The 21,498-nt window shown below is 41.4% G+C and overlaps 1 protein-coding gene across 1 annotated transcript in view; it reads right to left on the bottom strand.

Annotated features, from left to right (window-relative positions):
- The window catches only part of BANP (BTG3 associated nuclear protein), a 217,576-nt gene that overhangs the window by 165,720 nt on the left and 30,358 nt on the right, over window positions 1-21,498 (bottom strand). Inside the window, exons 5-6 of the mRNA XM_060788495.2 lie at window positions 2,579-2,701; window positions 970-1,145 (exon numbers count right to left, since the gene is read on the bottom strand). Of these exons, the coding sequence (XP_060644478.1) occupies window positions 970-1,145; window positions 2,579-2,701 (299 nt within the window). The remainder of the gene's footprint in view (window positions 1-969; window positions 1,146-2,578; window positions 2,702-21,498) is intronic.

Raw genomic sequence — 21,498 nt, 5'->3', positions numbered from 1 at the left:
TCTTATAAACAATGCATTTTATGGGAATTTCCTGTTTCCAAAAATTATTGTTTAGAGTTACTAAAGTCAGTGTTTACTTTCCAAAGGGCTCCACATTAATCGAAGGGCATAATGAATTGCAGGAGGGAGCATGCGGGTACATTATGTTGCTTCCTAAAGGGATGGAGTTGTTTTCACAGGGCTGCCTTTCAACTCCGAGGCGCAACCGCAGAATTAGGTCACCGTTCTGAAAGCCTGACATACATACACACATACATTTGAAATTGAAATCAAGTGCTCTTGATCTGTGCGACTTCCAGTGTCTCTTGGCAAAAAGAATTCTGTCCTGGATGTGGCCAGGAATGCAAAGAGTGTTTGGACCCATAAGAAGAAGTAATGAAAGAAAGCTGGACACTGAAGTAGGAAATTGCTTTTAGGAGGCTGAGTTACTACTACCATCTGCTGCCGAAAGCAGTGCTTGGGTGACGCTAAACCACAGCTGAGAGGACCATTTTGTGGGTTTTTAGAAAGCTGTCCAATTCCTATCACTCTTTAGTTCAGGAGGGGGGTAACTGGGGGGGGGGGGTTGGGCCAGATTGGCATGTCAAAGCTCTAAGAGTCACTAATATTAAAAAATCAGGGAATGGCTCAAAACTTTTGCATTGCAACTGCACTGTCCAAAATTGTTGGTGAGCTAATTGCGCTGTCTGAACTCAAAGGGCAGTAAAGGTTTTCCTAAGGGCAACAAAGCCTTGGAAATACAGTTGAAAACATACTTCTCTCTTTAGAGGGGAGTACCAAAAATACAGTATGCTACTGCCTAGCAAGCACATAAATTTCAAGCTTCAAAAGTCTTATCTCTAATAAAATATTTTTGGAATTGAAAGTTCTGGAAATCCTCAAAATGGTATTGAGTCCACCCAGCCTGCAAGTGCAAATATTATTGTGGTATCGACCCTCAAACCAAATTTAGCCCAACACTTGGCTTACCTTCAGCATTCAGCGTGATGAGAGTCACATTATTCCCGATGTTTTGGCTTCCTAACTGACCGCTGTTGGAAACCGAGTCGCTGGCTTCGGAGCCACTCTCCCCGTCTTCATTGTGACTGTCGTCATGCCCCGGGACTTTCACCACAATTGTGTTTTGCCTCCTCCCAGGCACAGCGCTGGGGAGTTTGGGAGAAGAGAGAACACATTCACTTATGAATTGGGAAGAGGGAAACATTTGATCAATTTGGGCCTGCTGTTAAAGACTTAAGCTGATCTTCAGGTGTGTTTACGTAGGTGTGTTTCACAGTTCAGATGTGTTTCACAGGGGATGGCAAAGGTATTTTGGAATACAACTCCCAGAGTCCATCATCCAGCATGGCCACTGAAATTGTACAATTACATTTTCCAAGCTCTGAACTTGCTATATACTTCATGATGACAGCAACATGCTATATACCCTATATATAGGTATATATATGCTATATATGTGCTATATATAACATGCTATATAACCCTATAGACTACTGCAATGCTCTCTACGTGGGGCTGCCTTTGAAGACTGTTCAAAAGCTTCAACTGGTCCAACGGACAGCAGCCAGATTGTTAACAGGAATGGCACTCAGGGAGCGCACAACTCCTCTGTTGCGCCAGCTCCACTGGCTGCCAGTTTGCCTCCGGGCACAATGCAAATATTTTTTTCCACAGATTCAGTTATCCATTACCAAGAAAATGGAAGAGTTTTAGGCATCTCTCAGTCCTCTAACGCAAACCCCATACTCTCCCTAATTGCTTTGTTTGTTGTGCTGTTGTATCACTTTCTGTTCACATTTCAAGAAGGAGTTTCCACACTTCTCCGCAAAATGGCAACATAACATCACTTCTTGCCACCACCTTGAGAAAGACGGTAAACACAGGTATTTGGACTTGAGTTGGGTTCGAAGGAATGCCACCTGTGTTGATAGGAGGAAGAGACTATAATAGTGTTGGGTTTCATCCCTGATGGCACAAGTCTCCAGCTCTCATAGATAGACTGAGGGACTTCTCCCCAATTTTCTTTAGCTAGTTGATTTTAAGAAGGGGTTAAGAAGGGGAGTTGTCTTGCTCATCTTTGCATGGCACTATCTCCTCCCCTTTTGAATACCTAGGAATGTGATCTCTTTAGGGAAAAATATCTTCCTCTTTTAAAGGTGGCCTGTCTCCATTTTCTGGCCTCTTCTCCTTTTGTCTTCTCTAGAGTGAAGAGGCATCTTGCCATTGTCTAAGGCAAGATGTAGTAGATATAGTTACTTTTATTATTTTTCCTTTTTCCTTTTCCTTAGAAGGAAAAGAACATAGCTCAGTGAAGCTAGTCAGCTCCAAGAACCTTTCCTATCTAGAATGGATTACTTTTATCTTTAATAAATATATTATTTTTGATCCTATGAGTTGTGGATCTGCAGTCCTGTTCCATCCTACTGAATGGAAACTAATCCTTGCTCACTGCATGTAAGTTTCTGCTGCTTGTGAACTGTGCATCCTGCACTCTGCTATATTTTTGGTGGAATCACCCCAGAGAGGGTTATTTTTGAGCCTAACAGCTCTTGATTCCCAACATATAGTTGTTACTAACCTGCTCAGGATATTGTCCAGTGAATCTGTTGTTCTGTTCAATGGCTCTTCCTGTCCGACCATCTTGGCTACAATGGAGTTCTGGCGGTCGTTGTTGAGTATCACTGTTGTCTGTGGAACAACGCTGCAAAGACAATAAAGTAGAAAGAGAAATAACAGAATGCAAAAAACTGAAATGCTCTTCCACCATTCATTAATCCACTTTTGGAATTTTAATCTGTTCTTCCATGAAAAGCATTATTGGCATAGATGTGTTGGGTCCCCTCCCCTCTCCACATTTTTTTTCTTTTTTGGTTTCAAGGCTGTTTACTTATGTATCATACACGAAAGCTTGTAATCCATCATATTAGGATATTTGTACCATTCCAAGAACTCGTAATTCTTTCAAGGAGCTGACTGCTCCAGTGGAATTATGTAATGCTCTTTGACCTTTAGCAGAATTATGATTTTCCCCCTTCTAATCGACTCAGAGTATACAGAAGGAGAAGAACAAGGCGGATAGCCCCAAAATCTGACAATGCCTCACATTCCTACAGAGATAATGTATGTTCTCCTCCCAATAAAAATAAAAAAGGAACACAAGTTATGGGGCTGTTTTATGAGCAGAAAAGGGAGAGTGAGGAGAAGATGAAGATAAGTATTTGCAAGACTTGATAAAGACGTATACAATTATGTATGGTTTGCAGAATGCAGATAAGGAGAAGCTTTTCTCTTTTTCTCTCTAGAAAGAGAGGGGCGATCTGGAACAAGTCCAGATGAAACTAAGATGGTGAAAGGTCTGGAAACCAAAGAAGAACAATTTAAGGAATGGAGCGTCGAGAAGGTTAGAAGATGGTATGGTAGACATCTGGAAATATTTTAAGAGAGGCAATGTGGAAGATGATGCAAGCTTGTTTTCTATTGTCCAGAGATTTAGACAAACCAATGGACTGAAATTGCAAGAAAAGAGATTCCACCTAAACATTAGGAAGAACTTCCCACCAGTAAGAGTTGTACACTTTAGCTTGGATGAAAAATAACATAAGTAGTACATCATAGGCTTGTGTAATTTGACTGAAGTGTGATCCATTTCTGTTATCTGAATTTCAGCAGACCAGCGGATCTGTTTTTTGCAAACCTTCCAAAAGTTGCCATTGTCTGAAAAGCCATTTTCAATCTGTAGCCAAAAAATGTGGCAAGATTTGGCCCATTGGCTGCAATTAGGGGGTTTCCTGGGCTCCCCTTCCTGTCATTTTTAGGACTATTTGGATGAAAATGGCCACACTTGGAGGACACATCTACCACTGTTAGCTCACCAAGTTTCATAATGTTTGGGTCATCCCCTGAGTTTTAGGAATTTCTTTTCTTTCTAGAAACGGGCTGCCTCCAAAGATGGTGGGTTCGTCTTCTTTGGAGGTCTTTAAACAGGAACTGTATGACCTTCTATAGGACATGTTTTAATTGTACTTTCCTGCATAGCATGGGGTTGGTCTCAATGTCCCATGAAGCCTGTTCCAACTAAGATCCAAGCAAAATTCTAGGATCCTTGCTAATGTTCAATGATAGGAGAATAAGTACTATGTTGTAAGTTTTTTGGGCTGTATGGCCATGTTCCAGAAGCATTCTCTCCTGATGTTTCACCTGCATCTACGGCAGGTATCCTCAGAAGTTGTTAGGTCATCCTCAGAGATTGTGATGAGACCTCGCAACCTCTGAGGGTGCCTGACATAGATGCAAGCAAAACGTCAGGAGAGAATGCTTCTGGAACATGGCCATACAGCCCGGAAAACCCACAACCAACTAGTGATTTTGGCCACGAAAGCCTTCGACAATGCAATAAATACTATGTTTGTTCACACAATGCGGAATTAATCTTGTAATACATGGTCTCAAGGCAAAGTGATGGCTGATAACCTGGAAGGTTTAAAAAGGGATGTAGAGCCATCCCTCAACATTTGCAGTTTTGACATTGGTGGATTCACGGATTTGATGTCATTTACAGGAATCTCTAGGTCCTCCAGTATGCCTTGATGGGGTGACTCAATGGTCAACGCCCTCCAGTCATGCTGGAAGAAGACCTAACGATCTCTAAAGAGAACACTTCTCAAGGAATCTACAGTGTGATTCTATAGAAGTTGATCATAAAGATGTGCTGGAAGTCCTAGCAATTAGAGGTGTTCTCTCAGGTTGTAAACAAAAGCTATTTTTTATTTGTGTTTTTCTTTTTTCACAAGTGTCCTGTGCCTTTAACCCAAGAGAATGCGAAGGGCTGTCTGTAGAGTCATTCATGGAGGCTGAGGACATTGGTGTAGGATATATCACATGCGATTCCAGGGATGGCATCTCTCTCTCTCTCTCTCTCTCTCAATTACAGGAGAATGTAAGAGAGAGACTGTTGTTGAACTCATGTCTTGCTGGTACATTTCCTGCAGGCAACTGGTTGGTCACTGTGCGAACAGGATGTCAGACAAGATAGGCCTTGATTTTGAACCAGCTGGACTCTTTTGATAATTTTAGCTTCGGGAAATATCAGATAAAGAACATGCAACCTGTGCTGTCAAGTAATCCACAGCTTGCTCTCTTAAAACGATGTTTCTGCATTCTGTAGGCACTTCTGCTAAAGGTCAGCTCTGCTTCTGCATCTGTTTGTATGCGTATCAAACGCCCCGCTCCAATTCAAATGGCGCAAAGGGACCCACAATGGAGAGCATCCTAATCTGGACTGCTTCATGTCTTTCCAAAACCCTTTTAGGTGCCTGAAATTCCCCCAAACCTCCCATCAGACGCTTTACGGCCCTTCTTCTGGATGTCCGATTCTTTTATCGCCCACATCCTTCCATTTCAATAAACTCGGAATGCCTGTTTTAAAAAGTGTCACTTACCAAGACTGTGATTTTAATGAACACTCTGAATAATTAATTGCAGCCATAGAGATAAATGCAATAAAATTAAGCTTCCGTTTATGGACACCTCGGGCTTTTGCTCATTCTGGAGTTTCCTTTGAATAGAGAAAACCTTTTAAAAATGAAAATTGATATAAAATGGGAAAGTCCTCCTTAAAAAAAAGAAAGAACTAATTCATTTTTTTGTAGACGGTTTTAAAGTGTGCCTGATGGCATTTAATTAACTTAAAACAACTTAAAAATGAAAGGAGAAGAAATGCCCTGATATAAGCCATTAGTAATTAATTTAACGAACGCAAAGGGTTCTGGTTCTTCAGCACTGCGGAGGATAGGACTCTCTGCTCAGTGCCCCTTGTATCCCCCCTTCCCCAAAAAACAACTTTCGCGTTCCCTTCCCAAAGCGACACTGAATTAGGCCACACGTATCTTCTTCCAGCTCAATAAAATATCCTGGCAAAAAAGGCACTTCAAACTGACTGGAGCTACGTGCATGATGCATGCGCTCACAGCTTCATCTGTACAACGAAGAAGTGCCAAGATTCAAGCCGTTATATGTCGAAGCCCCGTGAAGAGATGAACTTCTAAATGTGGCCATTGATACGGCATGTGCTGGATTCATTAAGAAACCTGGAGGAAAAAACCTTGCCATTGAAATGGCTCTTCACATCGAGCGCATGAATACACTATTCAAAAGGAGAGAGGCAGCAGGAGCTAGTGAGATGCAGAAGGTGTGCTTGGCCACTGTACTTTGCTGCAGGTGTCTGTACTTTTCTGTTATTTTTCTACAGGTGAGAGAAGGCTGTGAGTACAGAGATAATATTTCCAGCACAGGGTCTCTCACTGATGTGTCTTCAATAATGTGGTGGAATGAAAATCACGTGTAGTTCACATCTTTACTAATCCACACACTGAGAAACAATATGCCATGCAGATGATCAGTAAAGAATAAGATGTTTACTCTTTGTTATGCAGAGCTACATATATATAGTCATGAGAACAGTTGTACTGACTCATACAATGTCTTTGAGAGAAATTCGAATGGTCCTTAGATGTTAATGTGAAGGACTGTCTTCCAGCAGCCCAGAAGCAAAAACTACAAAACTGTCTTGGCAAGCTCCTGCACAGAAAACGTAAAACATGTAACTGTTGCCAAAACTCTCAGGCTCAGCTAGCCTCTGGGCATGGTGGCCCAACCAATCAGCTTTGTACCTTGTATTTTTCAGTTAACACTTACATGCTCAAACAAATAAAACACATGCTCTATGGAAAGGCAACTGGATCCTCAACAAGGTGGTTCAGGTGTAATGTTCTATCATAGTTCAATGTCCCCACAGAAGAGGCAATAGGTCTGGGTTCCCATCTTCTCTTTGGTTCTTTTGTGGCAGTTACTTGGATGCCGCTCCCATATGAGGTAGATCATAGGTCCTCAAACTAAGGTCCGGGGGTCGGATGTGGCCCTCCAAGGTCATTTACCCGGCCCTCGCTCAGGGTCAACCTAAGTCTGAAATTACTTGAAAGCACACAACATCAGCCAAAAGCAGGCCCACACTTCCTATTGAAATACTAATAAATTTATATATATTTAAAAATGTTCTTCATTTTAATCATTGTATTGTTTTTAAATGGTTTTTGCACTACAAATAAGATATGTGCAGTGTACATAGGAATTCATTTATGTTTTATTCAAATTATAATCTGGCCCTTTGTTTAAAAAGTTTGAGGACCCCTGAGGTAGATAATTATTTTCTTCATTCGTTACACATGTTTCCAACAAGATTTTTCTTCATTGCAATGTTTAAAGGAAACAATAGTTTGCCCAAAAACAAGCAGCCCATTTTGCAGCATCTTTGCAAGTCATTGATATTTTCCAGCACAAAAACAAAGTACAACAAAGTAACTTGTATTCTAAATGTGAATCCAAAATAAACTCCCTGGATATTAAACAGAATCATTCACACAGTTAAGGGTTGACAGAAAGAATGCCTACCAATCATACTATATTTTCCTGCAAGGAACAGCCTCAATGAAACTGTTTCCCTTCACATCTAAACAGATCACAAACCAACCATAAATTAAAATCTGAGCAAGCAAACAATCACCTCTCTTCTGCTATCAAAGAATTAGATTAAAGGCCAATTGCAAATGGTGTCACATCTTAATTATTTGGGTACTTATTTGATTTATATCCTACTTTTCTCCCAAATTGAGACTCACAGAAACCTTAAATGAGACTTAGATCTGCTTTCAGAGCATGTTTCAGTATTCAAGATTAAGAGAAAGCTTTCCCAAAAAAATCTATTAACCTGAGATTTTTCTTTCTGTCAATATCCAAATAAGAACAACAATCAGAGCCAGCTAAATCACCTCCCAACAGACAGTAACCAGCCAGACCTTGAAACTGCTAGGCCATTAAATGCTAATCAAAGTAGCCAACTGCAGTATTCACACCTACCTCAAACAGTCAAGAGTTCTTTCTACCACTCTGGACATTCCACAGATAAATAAACCCAATTTTCCTAGTTTCCAACAGACCTCACAACTTCTGAGGATGTCTGCCATAGATGCAGGCGAAACGTCAGGGGAGAATACTTCTGGAACATGGCCATACAGCCCAGAAAACTCACAACAACCCCATGATACTGGCTATGAAAGCCTTCGACAATACAACAAGAATAATAATAATAGTAATACAAGTTATTTGTAACCCGCTGTACCTTCCCAAAGGGACTCAGGGTGGCTTCCAACATGATAACTGGCAAACATTCAATGCCTATATGAACAGAAGAAGGAGAGAAAGAAGGACATAACATCTGATTCCAAAAGAATCTCTCTTCTGGGATTGCAGATCACAGACATTCAGAATTAGCCGCAATGCCATCCCAATAGTGTGGGAACATAAAAATAACAGGCATATTTTGAAGACAATAAACCTGAAGAGTCACTTAAGTTATTAATAAAGCAAGAGGTTCAGGGTGTTTTTGTTTTTTTCAGGCAGTCATAACATTGGCCTCTGTTTGGAGGGGAGGAAAGACCCGTCTGTATTTGGCAAACAAGCTTCTGCCAGAGGCGAGTTTTAACATGGAAAAGCGTAATGTGTGACTCACAGCCCTTCGGTTGTGGCTTTTTTGGCCCATAATCCGTCTCTCCTCCAGAAGACGGCCAATAAAACAAGAAGAGGGCTTTTTGCGCTCTCCAAATGGCAGCTTCATTGAAAAGATTTTAACAGTCTGGCAGGAAAAGTAAAGAAAGGTGGGCGGGAGGAAATGACATTTCACCTCCCGCAAGGTAAAGCCTTCAAAGATATGATGGAAAAACTCATGCAGGGCAAACAGTCGATTCTTGCAGAATAGAAGCCTATTTATAGAACTGGATAAAGCAGTTGGGAGATTTCAAGGACTGGGCTTGAAACGGGTTCTGTCTTCTCTTATGACAATAATGCACCAAAGGGTGTTTATCATGTCAACTGTTTATCATGTCAAAGATTAACTAGGAAGTCATAAAGAGGAAGGGGAAATGTTGTTTTCTGCTGCCCTGGAGACTAGGATGCGATGGAACAATGGCTTCAAACTAAAGGAAAGAAAGGAGATTCCACCTGAACATGAGGAAGAACTTCCTGACTGGGAGAGACAGAGAGAGAGAGCTGTTCATCAGTGGAACTCTCTGCCTCAGAGCATGGTGGAGGCTCCTTCTTTGGAGGCTTTTAAACAGAGGATGAATGGCCATTTTTCAGGGGTGCTTTGAATGCGATTTTCCTGTTTCTTGGCAGAATGGGGTTGGACTGGATGGCCCATAAGGTCTCTTCAATCTATATAAATAAAACTGTAATGTTCATTTGTGGGATTAACATAACTCAAAAACCACTGAACCAATTGACACCAAATTTGGACACAATACACCTATCAGGCCAACAAGTGACCATCACTCATAAAAACATTGGAAAACACAGCAGAAGAGACTTAAAAAGTCAAAAAACAAAAATTACATTACAACGCATATGCAAAACTACACACGCACGCACACACATATGCAAACACACATATACACACACAAAACACATATACACAGACTGGGCCACAGCAACGCATAGCAGGGGACAGCTAGTTATTATTATTATTATTATTATTATTATTATTATTAATATTATTAATATTCTGCCCTATCTCCCCAAGGGGACTCAGGGCGGATCACAGTACACATACACGGCAAACATTCAATGCCATTCTGGACAGACAGGACAGAGACAAGACAGAACAGAAAGGAGGTATGTTGTGTCAATGTCCAGGTTTTTTTGGGGGGGGCGCCTTGGAGGTTGTGCTCGAATTCAGCCACAAGTGGGTGCTGTTGCCCCATCCTCTATGACAAAGAGCCATCAGGACTTCTTCCTTTTGGTCGTCGGGCATTTTCTGATCTTTTTCTTTTATGGTGTCGTAAAATACCTCCCCTGCTTGTTTAGCGGTGCCTAATTTCTCCACTTTCGGCTCTAAGCTATTTTTGAACTACTTAGGTAAACAGTGAGCTGGGCTGACAGTCAGTAGCTCGCACCGACCCAGGGCTTCAAACTGGCAACCTTTCGGTTGGTAGACCTTATCACTGCTGATGATTTACCAGCTGTGCTAAAGCCCAGCTAAATCCTTCCAACTCAAGGATTCTAGGATTCTATGTTAGGCAGATCACTTTGTCACTTGTCCTACAAATAGGAATGAATTTGCAGATTTGTGGCATCCTTCTAAATATATGTATCACCAGATGGTGCAGAGATAGATAGATGCTGGATGGATAAATGATAGACAGATATAGTACCAGAGAATGCCATTCAGCCCTACCACTTCCAGTGGGCTTCTAGAGAAAGCCAAGTTTGCTGCTTGTGAGTTTGTTGAATGGCAAGTGATACCTGTTTATATTCCCTCCTCTGCACAGGCATCGAAGGTACAAAACCATCTCCAGTTTTTAATCCGGAACCCAAATATGGACACCTATTCTCACTCCACTTTTCGCCCAGAAATAAAAAGTCCCACAGAGGGAAAAGCAAAGCAAATATAATACAGTTGGCTCTCCACATTTTTAGGTTGACTTTTGCGGATGTGATGAAAATATTCTCTTTAAGAAGATCTAAGCTCTCTGGTGTGACACTAGAGAGCCTAGAAAATCCTAAAAAATTGTTATCTCATGATAGCCATTTAAAATTTGCATTTTTCCACTTTCACAGGGATCCTGTGCCCCTAACCTGTGTGAATGTGGAGGGCTGACTGTAGCAGCAAAAAGCAAAGGAGACAACTTCAATGGAAAGACCCTTTTAAAGGTGAATGGCAAACATCTCTAAAACCCCACATTTACATCTCCATGGAATCCTTAATTCCACACCTAGAAACTTCTCTTTGGATTACTAGAGTCTGGAGCACCAGGACGACAAGCCAGACACTCTAATAATAATGCCTTCTGTGGTGGTGATGATGGTGTCCTTTACAGTCGGAAGCCATGTTAAAACATGCCAGACGTCCGCCCAAGGTGACTCACAGACTTGTAAGATTTATGAAGCTGTGGTCAATTCTGCAAAACTGAACAGCCAAAAAAGACCAGCATTTATTCAAACTGCTTAAACATTCTAAGTATGTTTTTCTCCCTGATTTTTTTTTTAAAAAAACCTTCAACTCAGTTCTGCTGCAAACTTGTGGCTTTCTCAAAGCTACAGAAGACATTTATGTTGGGGTTTAGGTCCCCAGCCCTTGCTCTACAAAGACCCCCTTTGAATGCACAGACATGGAGACGGGGGTGATTTACTGGTTTCAAATCCAACCTCACCAACCAAACTTGGGGGGGGGGGCTGTTTAAACAAAGTCTGTCATGGTTTGTTCTGCCTCCGGGGAAGTCACTGAATACAGAGACTCATAATGCAGAGGCATTCCTAAAAAAAAGGGAGAGGACACGTTGCACAGCAAAAGGTCTCTTTATAGACCAATCATTGGTCCAAAGCTTCAATAACTCAGAGATCCCAAAAGTAGGGAAATGAAGCTTGGGTCAGCACATACTTTGCAATACCTGGAAATCCGTCCTGCTTACTTGTGCATTCCTTTTATGGGGGTCTGTTATTGTAAAACACAAACAAAAGGGACCTTTTGTAAAGCCTTACATCAGTGTTTCTCAACCTGGAGATCAGGACCCCTAAGGGGTCAAGAGGGGTTTTCAGAGGGGTCACCAAAGACAATCAGAAAACATATATATCTGATGGTCTTAGGAACCCCTTGGGCAGAGAAGGATAAAGATCTCTCCGCCTGTCCTTCTCTTCCTTTTTGGAAACAGACAGGGAATCCTCCCACGAAAAGCCCTCCTCCACTGTGATTGGCTGGCCTCTCAGCCAAGGGGAGGGCTGTTGCTCAGACTCCATGTGGGGAGGGGAGAGTAGGCGTGCTTGGTACATGGCAACGAGGTGTGCATGTACAGGTGAGGGAGAGTGTGCGAGACTGGAAAGAGGCTCGCACTGTCAAGTCCTTTCAAAGCAGGGGGGTTCTGTGTGGGAAGTATGGCCCAATTCTCTCGTTGTTGGGGTTCAGAATGCTCTTTGATTGTAGGTGAACTATAAATACCAGCAACTACAACTCCCAAATGTCAAGGTCTATTTTCCCCAAACTCCACCAGTGTTCACATTTGGGCATATTGAGTATTCGTGCCAAGTTTGGTCTAGCTTCATCGTTGTTTGAGTCCACAGTGCTCTCTGGATGTAGGTGAACTACAACACCAAAACTCAAGGTCAATGTACACTAAACCCTTCCAGTATTTTCTGTTGGTCGTGGGAGTTCTGTGTGTCAAGTTTGGTTCAATTCCATCGTTGGTAGAGTTCAGAATGCCCTTTGATTGTAGGTGAACTATAAATCCCAGTAACTACAACTCCCAAATGACAAAATCAATCCCCCTCCAACCCACCAGTATTCAAATGTGGGCATATCGGGTATTTGTGCCCAATTTGGTCCTGTGAATGAAAATATATCCTGTACATCAAATATTTACATGACTATTCATAACAGTATCAAAATTACAATTATGAAGTAGCAACAAAAATAATTTGATGGCTGTGGGTCACCATAACATGAGGAGCTGTATTAAGGGAGTGCAGCAGAAGGAAGGTTGAGAAACACTGCCTTACATGGTATTTCAAGATGTCTTTGGTGGCAGATCCAGTCTATAGAACTGGCAAAAAAAAATCATATAATTGTCCTTCCATATTTGAGGCACTGACTTTTGAAAATGCGATTATTCACAGATTTGATTAAAAGGTTCTCTTTAGGAATTTCTAGCGCTTCCAGTGCAACCTTCTGCCAGAAATTGATCACAGGATTGCTTTGGAGGATTGAGATTCCTAAAAAGATCACCTCTTTGTGTCTCTTGCTAGAGAGAAAAAGCAGGATATTATTAGTCTTATTGTTATTCTTATTTCTAGGTCCTCCAGTGCACTTCTACAGTCAATGTGTGTCAGATGTTGACCACAGAGTTGTACTGGAAGACCTAGAATTTCTGAGAGAGGTAAACAAATAGCAATTTTATTTGCAATTTTTCACTTTCACTGCAAATGTAGAAGAACGGTTGTAAACCCAAAGCCTTTCGCATCACACCATTATACTACCATGGCTCTCTCCTATGGAATCATGCTGCTTGTGGTTTGATGAGGATTATTAATGTATCATTATTCTTTCTGTTTGAAAAAAATAGGTTGGGAGAAAAAAAAGAGAGAAGATTGAGAACCCACAAGGAGACAAACTAATGGCAACATCCCAAACTCTTCTTTGTTGGAAGTGAAGCCAACCCACCTTTTTTCATCTTTGGAGCTCTGCTTAATTTCCTTAATTTCTCCCAAATGAATTGAGAAGGATCCAGAAATTAACAGCCTTCACAAGGTTATATTTAACTCTCCTAAAGCATGCAAGCGTTTATGTTGCGGGCGAGGACATTCTTTTTCCACCAGACATGTGCTCCATATTGAGGCTCATGTGGCGGGTGATAAACCATCAGGCTTATTTATGACTCAAGATGTTTTCTGTATACAAGGAGTTTTGCCTATCCATTCTTTCCCATCGCAGCATTACCTACAAGCTTCTCTTTCAGCTTTAAAAAATAAAATAAATAAAAGGACACTCGAAGTGTCATGTGGCGTGATTTATAGGCGCATTATATGGAAGGTGGCTTTTAAAGCTTGAACTGTCAAACCCAATCCCCAAGAGCAAAGGCAAGACTTGCCAAGTATTTTCAGTTCTTCTCAGTGCCAAAGATTTGGCTTGATATATAACACTTTTCTGCCCCCTTCTGTTTACTGTTAAACAGAGCTAAGAAAATATCACACTGCTCTTCCAGTTGGTGGCAAAGTAAATCTATTAAGACCAACTAAGACCTTTAGAAGAACCAGAAGAATTTGGTAAATGATGATCACAGACAACTCTCCCTTTTACTTGGATTACAATCCTTTGGAAACTCTTGATGCAAAGGAAGTCAGAGAAATGACACGAATTCCCCAGGAACAATGAGACTTGGAGATAAAGTTTCAAGGGGTTGTTGTTGTTTATGCGTTCCGTTGCTTCCAACTCTTCGTGACCTCCTGGACCAGCCCACGCCAGAGCTCCCTGCCGTCCATGGCCACCTGCAGCTTCTTCAAGGTCAAGCTACTCCCTTCAAGGAAACCATCCACCCACCTTGCCCTTGGTTGGCATCTCTTCCTCTTTCCTCCCATTTTCCTCAGCATCATTGTCTTCTCCAAGCTTTTCTGTCTTCTCATTATGTGGCCAAAGGACTTCGTCTTTGCCTCTAATATTCTTCCTTCCAGTGTGCAATTGGGCTTTCTTTCCTGAAGTATAGACTGGTTGGCTCTTCTCACGGTCCAAGGCATTCTCAGAATTTTCCTCCAACACCACAGTTCAAAAGCGTCTGTCCTCCTTTACTCTACCTTCCTTATGGTCCAGCTCTTGCACCCATGGATTACTATGCAGATCTTCATTGCCAGTGTGATGTCTCTACTCTTCACTATCTTATTGAGATTGGTCATTGCTCTCCTCCCAAGAAGTAAAGTCTTCTGATTTCCTGGCCGCAGTCTGCGTCTGCAATCATCTTTGCACCTAGAAACACAAAGTCTGCCACTGCCTCCACGTTTTCTCCCTCTAGTTGCCAGTTATCAATCAGTCTGGTTGCCATCATCTTGGTTTTTATGATGTTTCACTGCAGCCCAACTTTTGCACTTTCTTCTTTCACCTTGATAAGAAGGCACCTCAGCTCCTCCTCGCTGTCAGCCATCAAAGTGGTATCATCTGCATATCTAAGGTTGTTAATATTTCTTCCAGGAGTACATGCCCCAATATAACAAACCAGCCAAACATCTTGCAATATAAAAAAATATGCAATGAATATTGTTTTGAAGCATATGGAACTGAAATCACAATGTAAACTAACAGGGCCACTAGTTCTCTTCAAAGCACAAGCAAAGAAAGAGGCTATTATAGATACATGACATTTGTACCCTGTTAAATGCTCAATGTATTATCTATGAGTCTATAAAATGATCCAAAGATTTCAAAATTAGGTGCAACAACACTGAAGCATAAAATATACACAAATGGACAAACAATCTTTATATGGTCCATGAAACCTTCAACATGCACCCAAAACTATAAATCAATTGTTTTGAAATGTTAGCGTTGTTTAATTGCTTCTTTTATAAGTTGTCTTGGCTCTCACTCTAAAAGAAAAGCAATATAAAAAACCAGCACACAAACAAGTCACTTTAAACACGAGTTGATAGCAAAATATAATGGAATGCTGCATAATTTGCAGACAGACTTTTCTTTCCCTTCCAAAAATAGTATTTCCCAACCATCTGACACTGTACATATCTATCATCATAGGGAGACAGTATTGGAAATGACTTCCTGGTCTCCCATGGTTTATTATCCATTGTAAAAATCTTCCCAGTAAAAAATCAGCCACAACGTGACCATTGCCCTATTAAATTAGTCATTCAGCCTGCAATGGAGAAATCTGGAAAAACACATATCTGCTTGAGATGGTCACAGAAGGAAACACACAACTGACATGCTCTAAATCCTAGAAGTTACAGACATGTTGGCTGGCCCCACTTTGGAATAAAATCTTGGAGGGCAACCTGGGGGATATGGAGGGCTACCAAGAGATGGCGAATTTCCTGAAAGCCCAAGTTAAATCAGATGCCCCTAAGGCAATTGCAAAATGTAAGTTGACTTGACACAAAGTGCAGGAACATTAAAAAGGAATTTGAGTAGTGGGCCCAAAGAATGGGTTCAACAATTCACATTCCAGATTTCTTAAAATACTGCCTCAACTCGTACAAAGCATTACTGAATGAATAGACTTCCTTTCCGGACACAGACTATCAACTTTCTTGGCTTCAACCTGCAAGGATATGTGTTGTCCTTTGAGAACCTGAAAACAGGTATAAATCGATGCTAGCCCAACCAATTTTCTTCCTTAGAGGACTATGTCAAAGAGCCCATCCTTCCAAAGGAATGGGTTCAGTAATCCTTCTGTTTTGTGAAGGCGAAACCTTTGTTAGGGCATGTAAAAATCAGTTGCAGAGTGTGTTAACTGAAAATACAAAGTACGAAGCTGATTAGTTGGGCCACGTCTAAGAAGCTAGCTGAGCCTGGGAGTTTTGGCAACAGTTACATATTTAGGCTTTAGCTGTGCACAAGCTTGCAGATAGAGAGAGAGAGTTCTTGCTTCTTGCTGCTGGAAGAAGATCACCCACATGGATACCTAAATACCATTTCTCTCTCAAAAAGTACATTGTGTGAGTCAACACAGCTGTTCTCATGATGATACATATATTGCTCTGCATTACATCCAATAAACTTCTTGTTCTTTATTGATAATCTCCATGGCATATTTTCTTTCTCTGGCAAGACAGTGTGTGGACTGGTAAAACGTGAACTACATGTGATTTTCATTCCGCCACAACCTTTTCTAGCCCCTCGTTTTAGCATGTGTTATGTCTGACTGCTTGGAAGGGAACAAAATCCTCCAAATGCAACATTCAATCTCAAATGTCCTCCCTTTGATGCTTTTACAGCCCGTCCCTTCTGGTTAGGGTTATCACCTTGTTAATTTTTTTGTTCTTTGTAAATCTTTTTATGAACTTTTTGGCTTGCGGAGATTTTGAGATTTTTACAAGATCTTCTCACCGTAATCTCCTGCAACATGAAGCTTCTTATTGTTCTTTGCCCAAGAGACGTGATTAAGAATTCAGAGGTGCTCGCTTCGGGTCCCCCTCCCGCCCCAAGCTACATATGAAAACTAGTGAATTCTATTTGATCTCATCATCTATCTATCAATTGCCTGAAGTGCTCAACTCGAGACAGAGAAGGCTTCAACAATTTAAAAACAAACAACTCATTAGAAACCGTTTAGCTAATAGCAGCTGGTTTTGGAAACATCAAGTGGATGTGGTTCACATCTCGGTCAGTTCGAGAAAGTTTGACAAATCTAATTCCGCAATCTGTTTGCATGAATAATTGTGCTCCTTTCTCAGCCCTATAAGCTGTGTTGGCTTGAGGCGGCTATTCTTAATTCTGTAAACTGACCTTGAGAAACTCAACACCAAACCCGCATATTGGAAGAAGCTACGTTTTTCCAAGAATCGTAAGACGTGGACATTGCATTACAGAGCGCTTGGCTCTTTCACCTCAAAGAGCAAGAAATGCAAAATTCCAGGGAGGAGAAGCACTGAAAAAGCTGCGGAATTTAAGGAGGCAATTCCCCCTTTGTTTCATCAAGGCTGACAATCTTTATCAGGGATGTTACTTTGGGCAAGTTACCATATGAATCAGGTCTCAACAGGTATATGGCAAACAACTGCATGTTCCCATCTAAACAGTATCTATTGGATCATTCGTCATACAGTTGTCTCTCTATATTTGCGGGGTTGACTTTTTCAGATTTTATTATTCATATTTCTGATTTAAAACTTCTCTTTAGGAATCTCTAGGTCCTCCAGAACAACCAGATAGTCAATTTCTTCTGGGAAACACCTTTCTGGGAATGTCTAGGTCCTCTAGTGCAATTCTGTGGTCAATTTCTTCTGGAGAACACCTTTCTATTCTAGCAATCTCTAGGTCCTCTAGTGCAATTCTGAGGCCATTTCCTAGTGCAAGGTGATCATGGAGTCATCCTGGAGGTCCAGACCTAGAGTTTCCTAGGGAGGTGATGTCTTGGGTTACTACTGATTGATTAAACTGTTTTCTCTAAGAATCTCAAACTTCTGCAATGCAGCTTTATAGTCACTTTCTGCTGGAGCATCAAGCTGGAAGACCTAGAAGTAGTCAGGAGGAACACCTTTCTAGGAGTCTCCAGGTCTTCCAGTATTATTCTATGATGAATTCCCTGCAGAAGTTGACCACAACATCCTGATGGGGATTAATCTCCTAAGGAGATTAAAAAATAGTGGCTTTCAATTCATGCTTTTTCCATTTTCATGAATCACAGAATGTAGTTGGGTCATACAGTCCAAACCGCTGCCCTGTAGGAAAAGCACAAGCAAAGCAACCCTAAAAGATGGCTATCCAGCCTCTGTTAAGCGTACTGCATCCTCAACACTGGCAAATGTGGACTGATAGTACTGAGTCAAACCATGGTTCATCTAATACCGTAAAGTCTGCACTGATTGGTAGCAAGTTTTCAGGACTCCCACCTTAAAAACAGGCCTGCTGGATCAGACCAAAAGCCATCCTACTCCAGAATGATTACTTAACTTAGATTTAAAGCAAAATAATAATGTCCTCTGGCAGAACAATACAGAATGCAACTATACACAAATAATGTTCCAAATGCCACAAGATAAGAAGGATGAACTAAAGATGGTTTCCCACCCAACCCATTTATCACAGAAAGACCCCATCTGTATGCCTTAGACTCAGGAGGAGGGGTAAGAAGGGGAAAGAATGCAGATGTAAACCAAAACGTTTGTGAGGAAAGCATATTATTGAGTGAATTATCACATCTGCTCCCCTAAGTGTAGGAAATAGAGGATTACCACAGACCCTAGAGAGGAAGCCATCGGAGTTTGGTGATTAAAACTGACAAAACCATTTTTTCCTTTTCAGAAACACTTGGCCAAGGCTGTGCGGTAGTTTATTGTAATCAATGAACATCTTTACAATTCAACTATAAAGAAAAGAACGAGCTTCGCTGCTGACAGCCAGAATATAGTCCTGCTAATGTATTGGTGCTGATGGCAAATGTATATATGTATGACTTAATTACTTTCCCCTTAGGGGTCTACATTTCCATTAATTCCATTTATTGGGTCTATATTTTCATTTTTATTTGTGTGCAGTGTTCCTAAGGGCGATATACACAGCCACAATAATTTTCCTGTGTGTTACTGAATTATAATAACTATAATAATTCCATTCTCTGTAGCTTGTTTGGAAACCTTTCCCCTGATTTCTCTGATGTACATTTAAAAAAAAAGAGTATGTGTGTGTCCAGAGCCAAAACGCATTCCAGCTGGCTTAACAGAGACACAGGGTAGGCTGCATCCCATTTATCAAAAGGTAACACTCCCCAATCCCTTGGATCTGAAGTACGAGTCACACCTCGTATCACTCAACTACACCTACAAAACACACACACACACCAAGGCCTCTTACAGTTACAAACAGCCCATTTCCATCACAACCCGTTACTGTGCAAATTCATGACCAACCTCAAATGAAGGAGAATGGAGGAGAGAGGTGAGCGAAAGGAGCCAAGAACAAAACTTGAAGTAACTGGGGGTTCGGTTTTGGAACTCACTGTAATTCTTGGAACTCCCAAGACTTTATTTAGTACCAAACACGGATATGTTACTGCTATAAGAGAATCTTGATTGTGTTCAATGATGGTCCACAAGAGAGAAGCATTTCAGATCAAGACTCCATTGACAGCCAAGAACAGAACTGGGCCCCAAAACAACTACAGTCATCCCACCACATTTGTGGTTTTGACATTTATGGATCTGGTAAATTTGATAAAATATTGACTTCAAAGGAATCTTTAGTTCCTCCAAGGTGATTCTATAGTCAACATCCTTTGGTCGTGCTTTAGGACTAGAGCAGGGCTATCTAAACATTTCATGTTGGTGATACACCATTTTCATGCACCATGTATCATTTTGTGACACAGTGATTCAATTTCACTAGCAAACCAGAGGTTAAACCAACCCTCTTCTGAGATAAGGACACACACGCACATTGTATAACAAAATGTATGGGGACACAACATATCTCATGAAAATATTTCATTTATATTTTTAAAAATAAATTATTTATTGCTTATTTCACACCGAATCAGAGGGTTCTCGTTACATTAGTGCGACACACTTACGCACTGCGGCTGCCACAAAAATATGACACACAGTTTGGAAAGCTCTATAATAAAGATTTCTAGAGCAGTGGTTCTCAACTTTTTTAATGCCATGACCCCTAAATAAAGTTCCTCATGTTGTGGTGACACCAAACCATATTTTCGTTGCTATTTCATAACTATAATTTTGCTACTGTTATAAATCGTAATGTAAATATTTGATATGCAGGATGTATTTTCATTGTTACAAATTGAACATAATTACAGCATAGTGATTGATCACAAAAAGTATGGACAATGGATGATGGGATTTGTAGTACCTCCAACCAATTCGTCTCTGGCTTCCACAGACCACTGAGACCCCCAGTAGACCTGGAACAACTTGGGACACAGATCCCCAGTGACTAATAGAAAATACTGGAAGGTGCTGGGAGTAATTGACAGTGATTTATGGGTGATGTAGTTCACCTACATACAGAGAGCACTGTGAACCCAAACGACTGTGCATTTGGACCAAACTTGGCATAAATATTCAGTATGCCCAAATTTTAACACTGGTGGAGTTGAGGAAAATAGATCTTGACATTTGGGAGTTGCAGTTGATGGGGTTTATAATAAACCTACAAACAAAGAGCACTCTGAACTCCACCAACGATGGAATTGAACCAAACTTGGCATACAGAACTCCCATGACCAACAAAAAATACTGGAGAGGTTTGGGCAAAATAGACCTCGGCATTTGGGAGCTGCTGGGATAGTTCCCCTCCCATCAAAGAGCATTCTGAACTCCAACAATGGAACTGAACCAAATTTGGCACACAGAACTTCCATGACCAACAGAAAATACTGGAGAGGTTTGGGGAAAATAAACCTTGGCATTTGGGAGCTGGTGGGATGTATAGTTCCCCTCCCATCAAAGAGCATTCTGAACTCCAACAACAATGGAATTGAACCAAACATGGAATTGAACCAAACCATGACCAACAGAAAACACTGAAGAGGTTTGGGGAAGATATGCTGTGAACCCCAACACCGATGGATCTGGACCAAACTTGGTATACATACCTGATACACAGACACTGGAGGGCTTTGGGGGGAACCGACCTTTGTTTCTGGGAATTGTAATTCACCCACAAACAAACTGACCTCCAGTGATGATGAGGAGCTCGGCAGGAGGCGAGGGCTGGGAGGCAAAGGCTTCCTGAACAGCCAACCCATGTGGGAGCCCTCCTCCTGGCTCGGCAACTCCTGAGCTCAGGTTCACGGGAGCCTTTGCAGCCCTGCAAGCCAGTCTTCTTCCCACGCACGCCTTTACCTCTAAGATCCTTCTCCTGACTCCCCACAGCCCTGTGGGAAGAGCAGGAGGAGGAGCCGACCAGGAGTGCCTAGCTGTTTGGCTGGCACAGGGGATCAACAGCCATTTTGGAGGGGGCGGGGCCAACCAAGGTGGCTTCGCAACCCCCTGAAAATGGCCCAACGACCCCCCGGGAGTCGCGACCCCCAGGTTGAGAACTGCCATTCTAGACTCTCTACGTTCTCCAATGCGATTCTATAGTCAGATTCCATCAGAATTCAATCACAGAGGCATGCTGGAAGGCTTAGAACTTCCTAGAGAGGTGCTCTTTCTCAGATAAAAATTGATATTTCGTTTATTCATTATTTTTTATTTTTTGGTCCTGCACTCCTCACT

The sequence above is a fragment of the Anolis sagrei genome, chromosome 8 (genome assembly GCF_037176765.1).
Source record: "Anolis sagrei isolate rAnoSag1 chromosome 8, rAnoSag1.mat, whole genome shotgun sequence".
Classification (NCBI taxonomy): domain Eukaryota; kingdom Metazoa; phylum Chordata; class Lepidosauria; order Squamata; family Dactyloidae; genus Anolis; species Anolis sagrei.
Note: the sequence above shows the minus strand (reverse complement) of the source record. Positions and strands in the feature narration are given on the sequence as shown.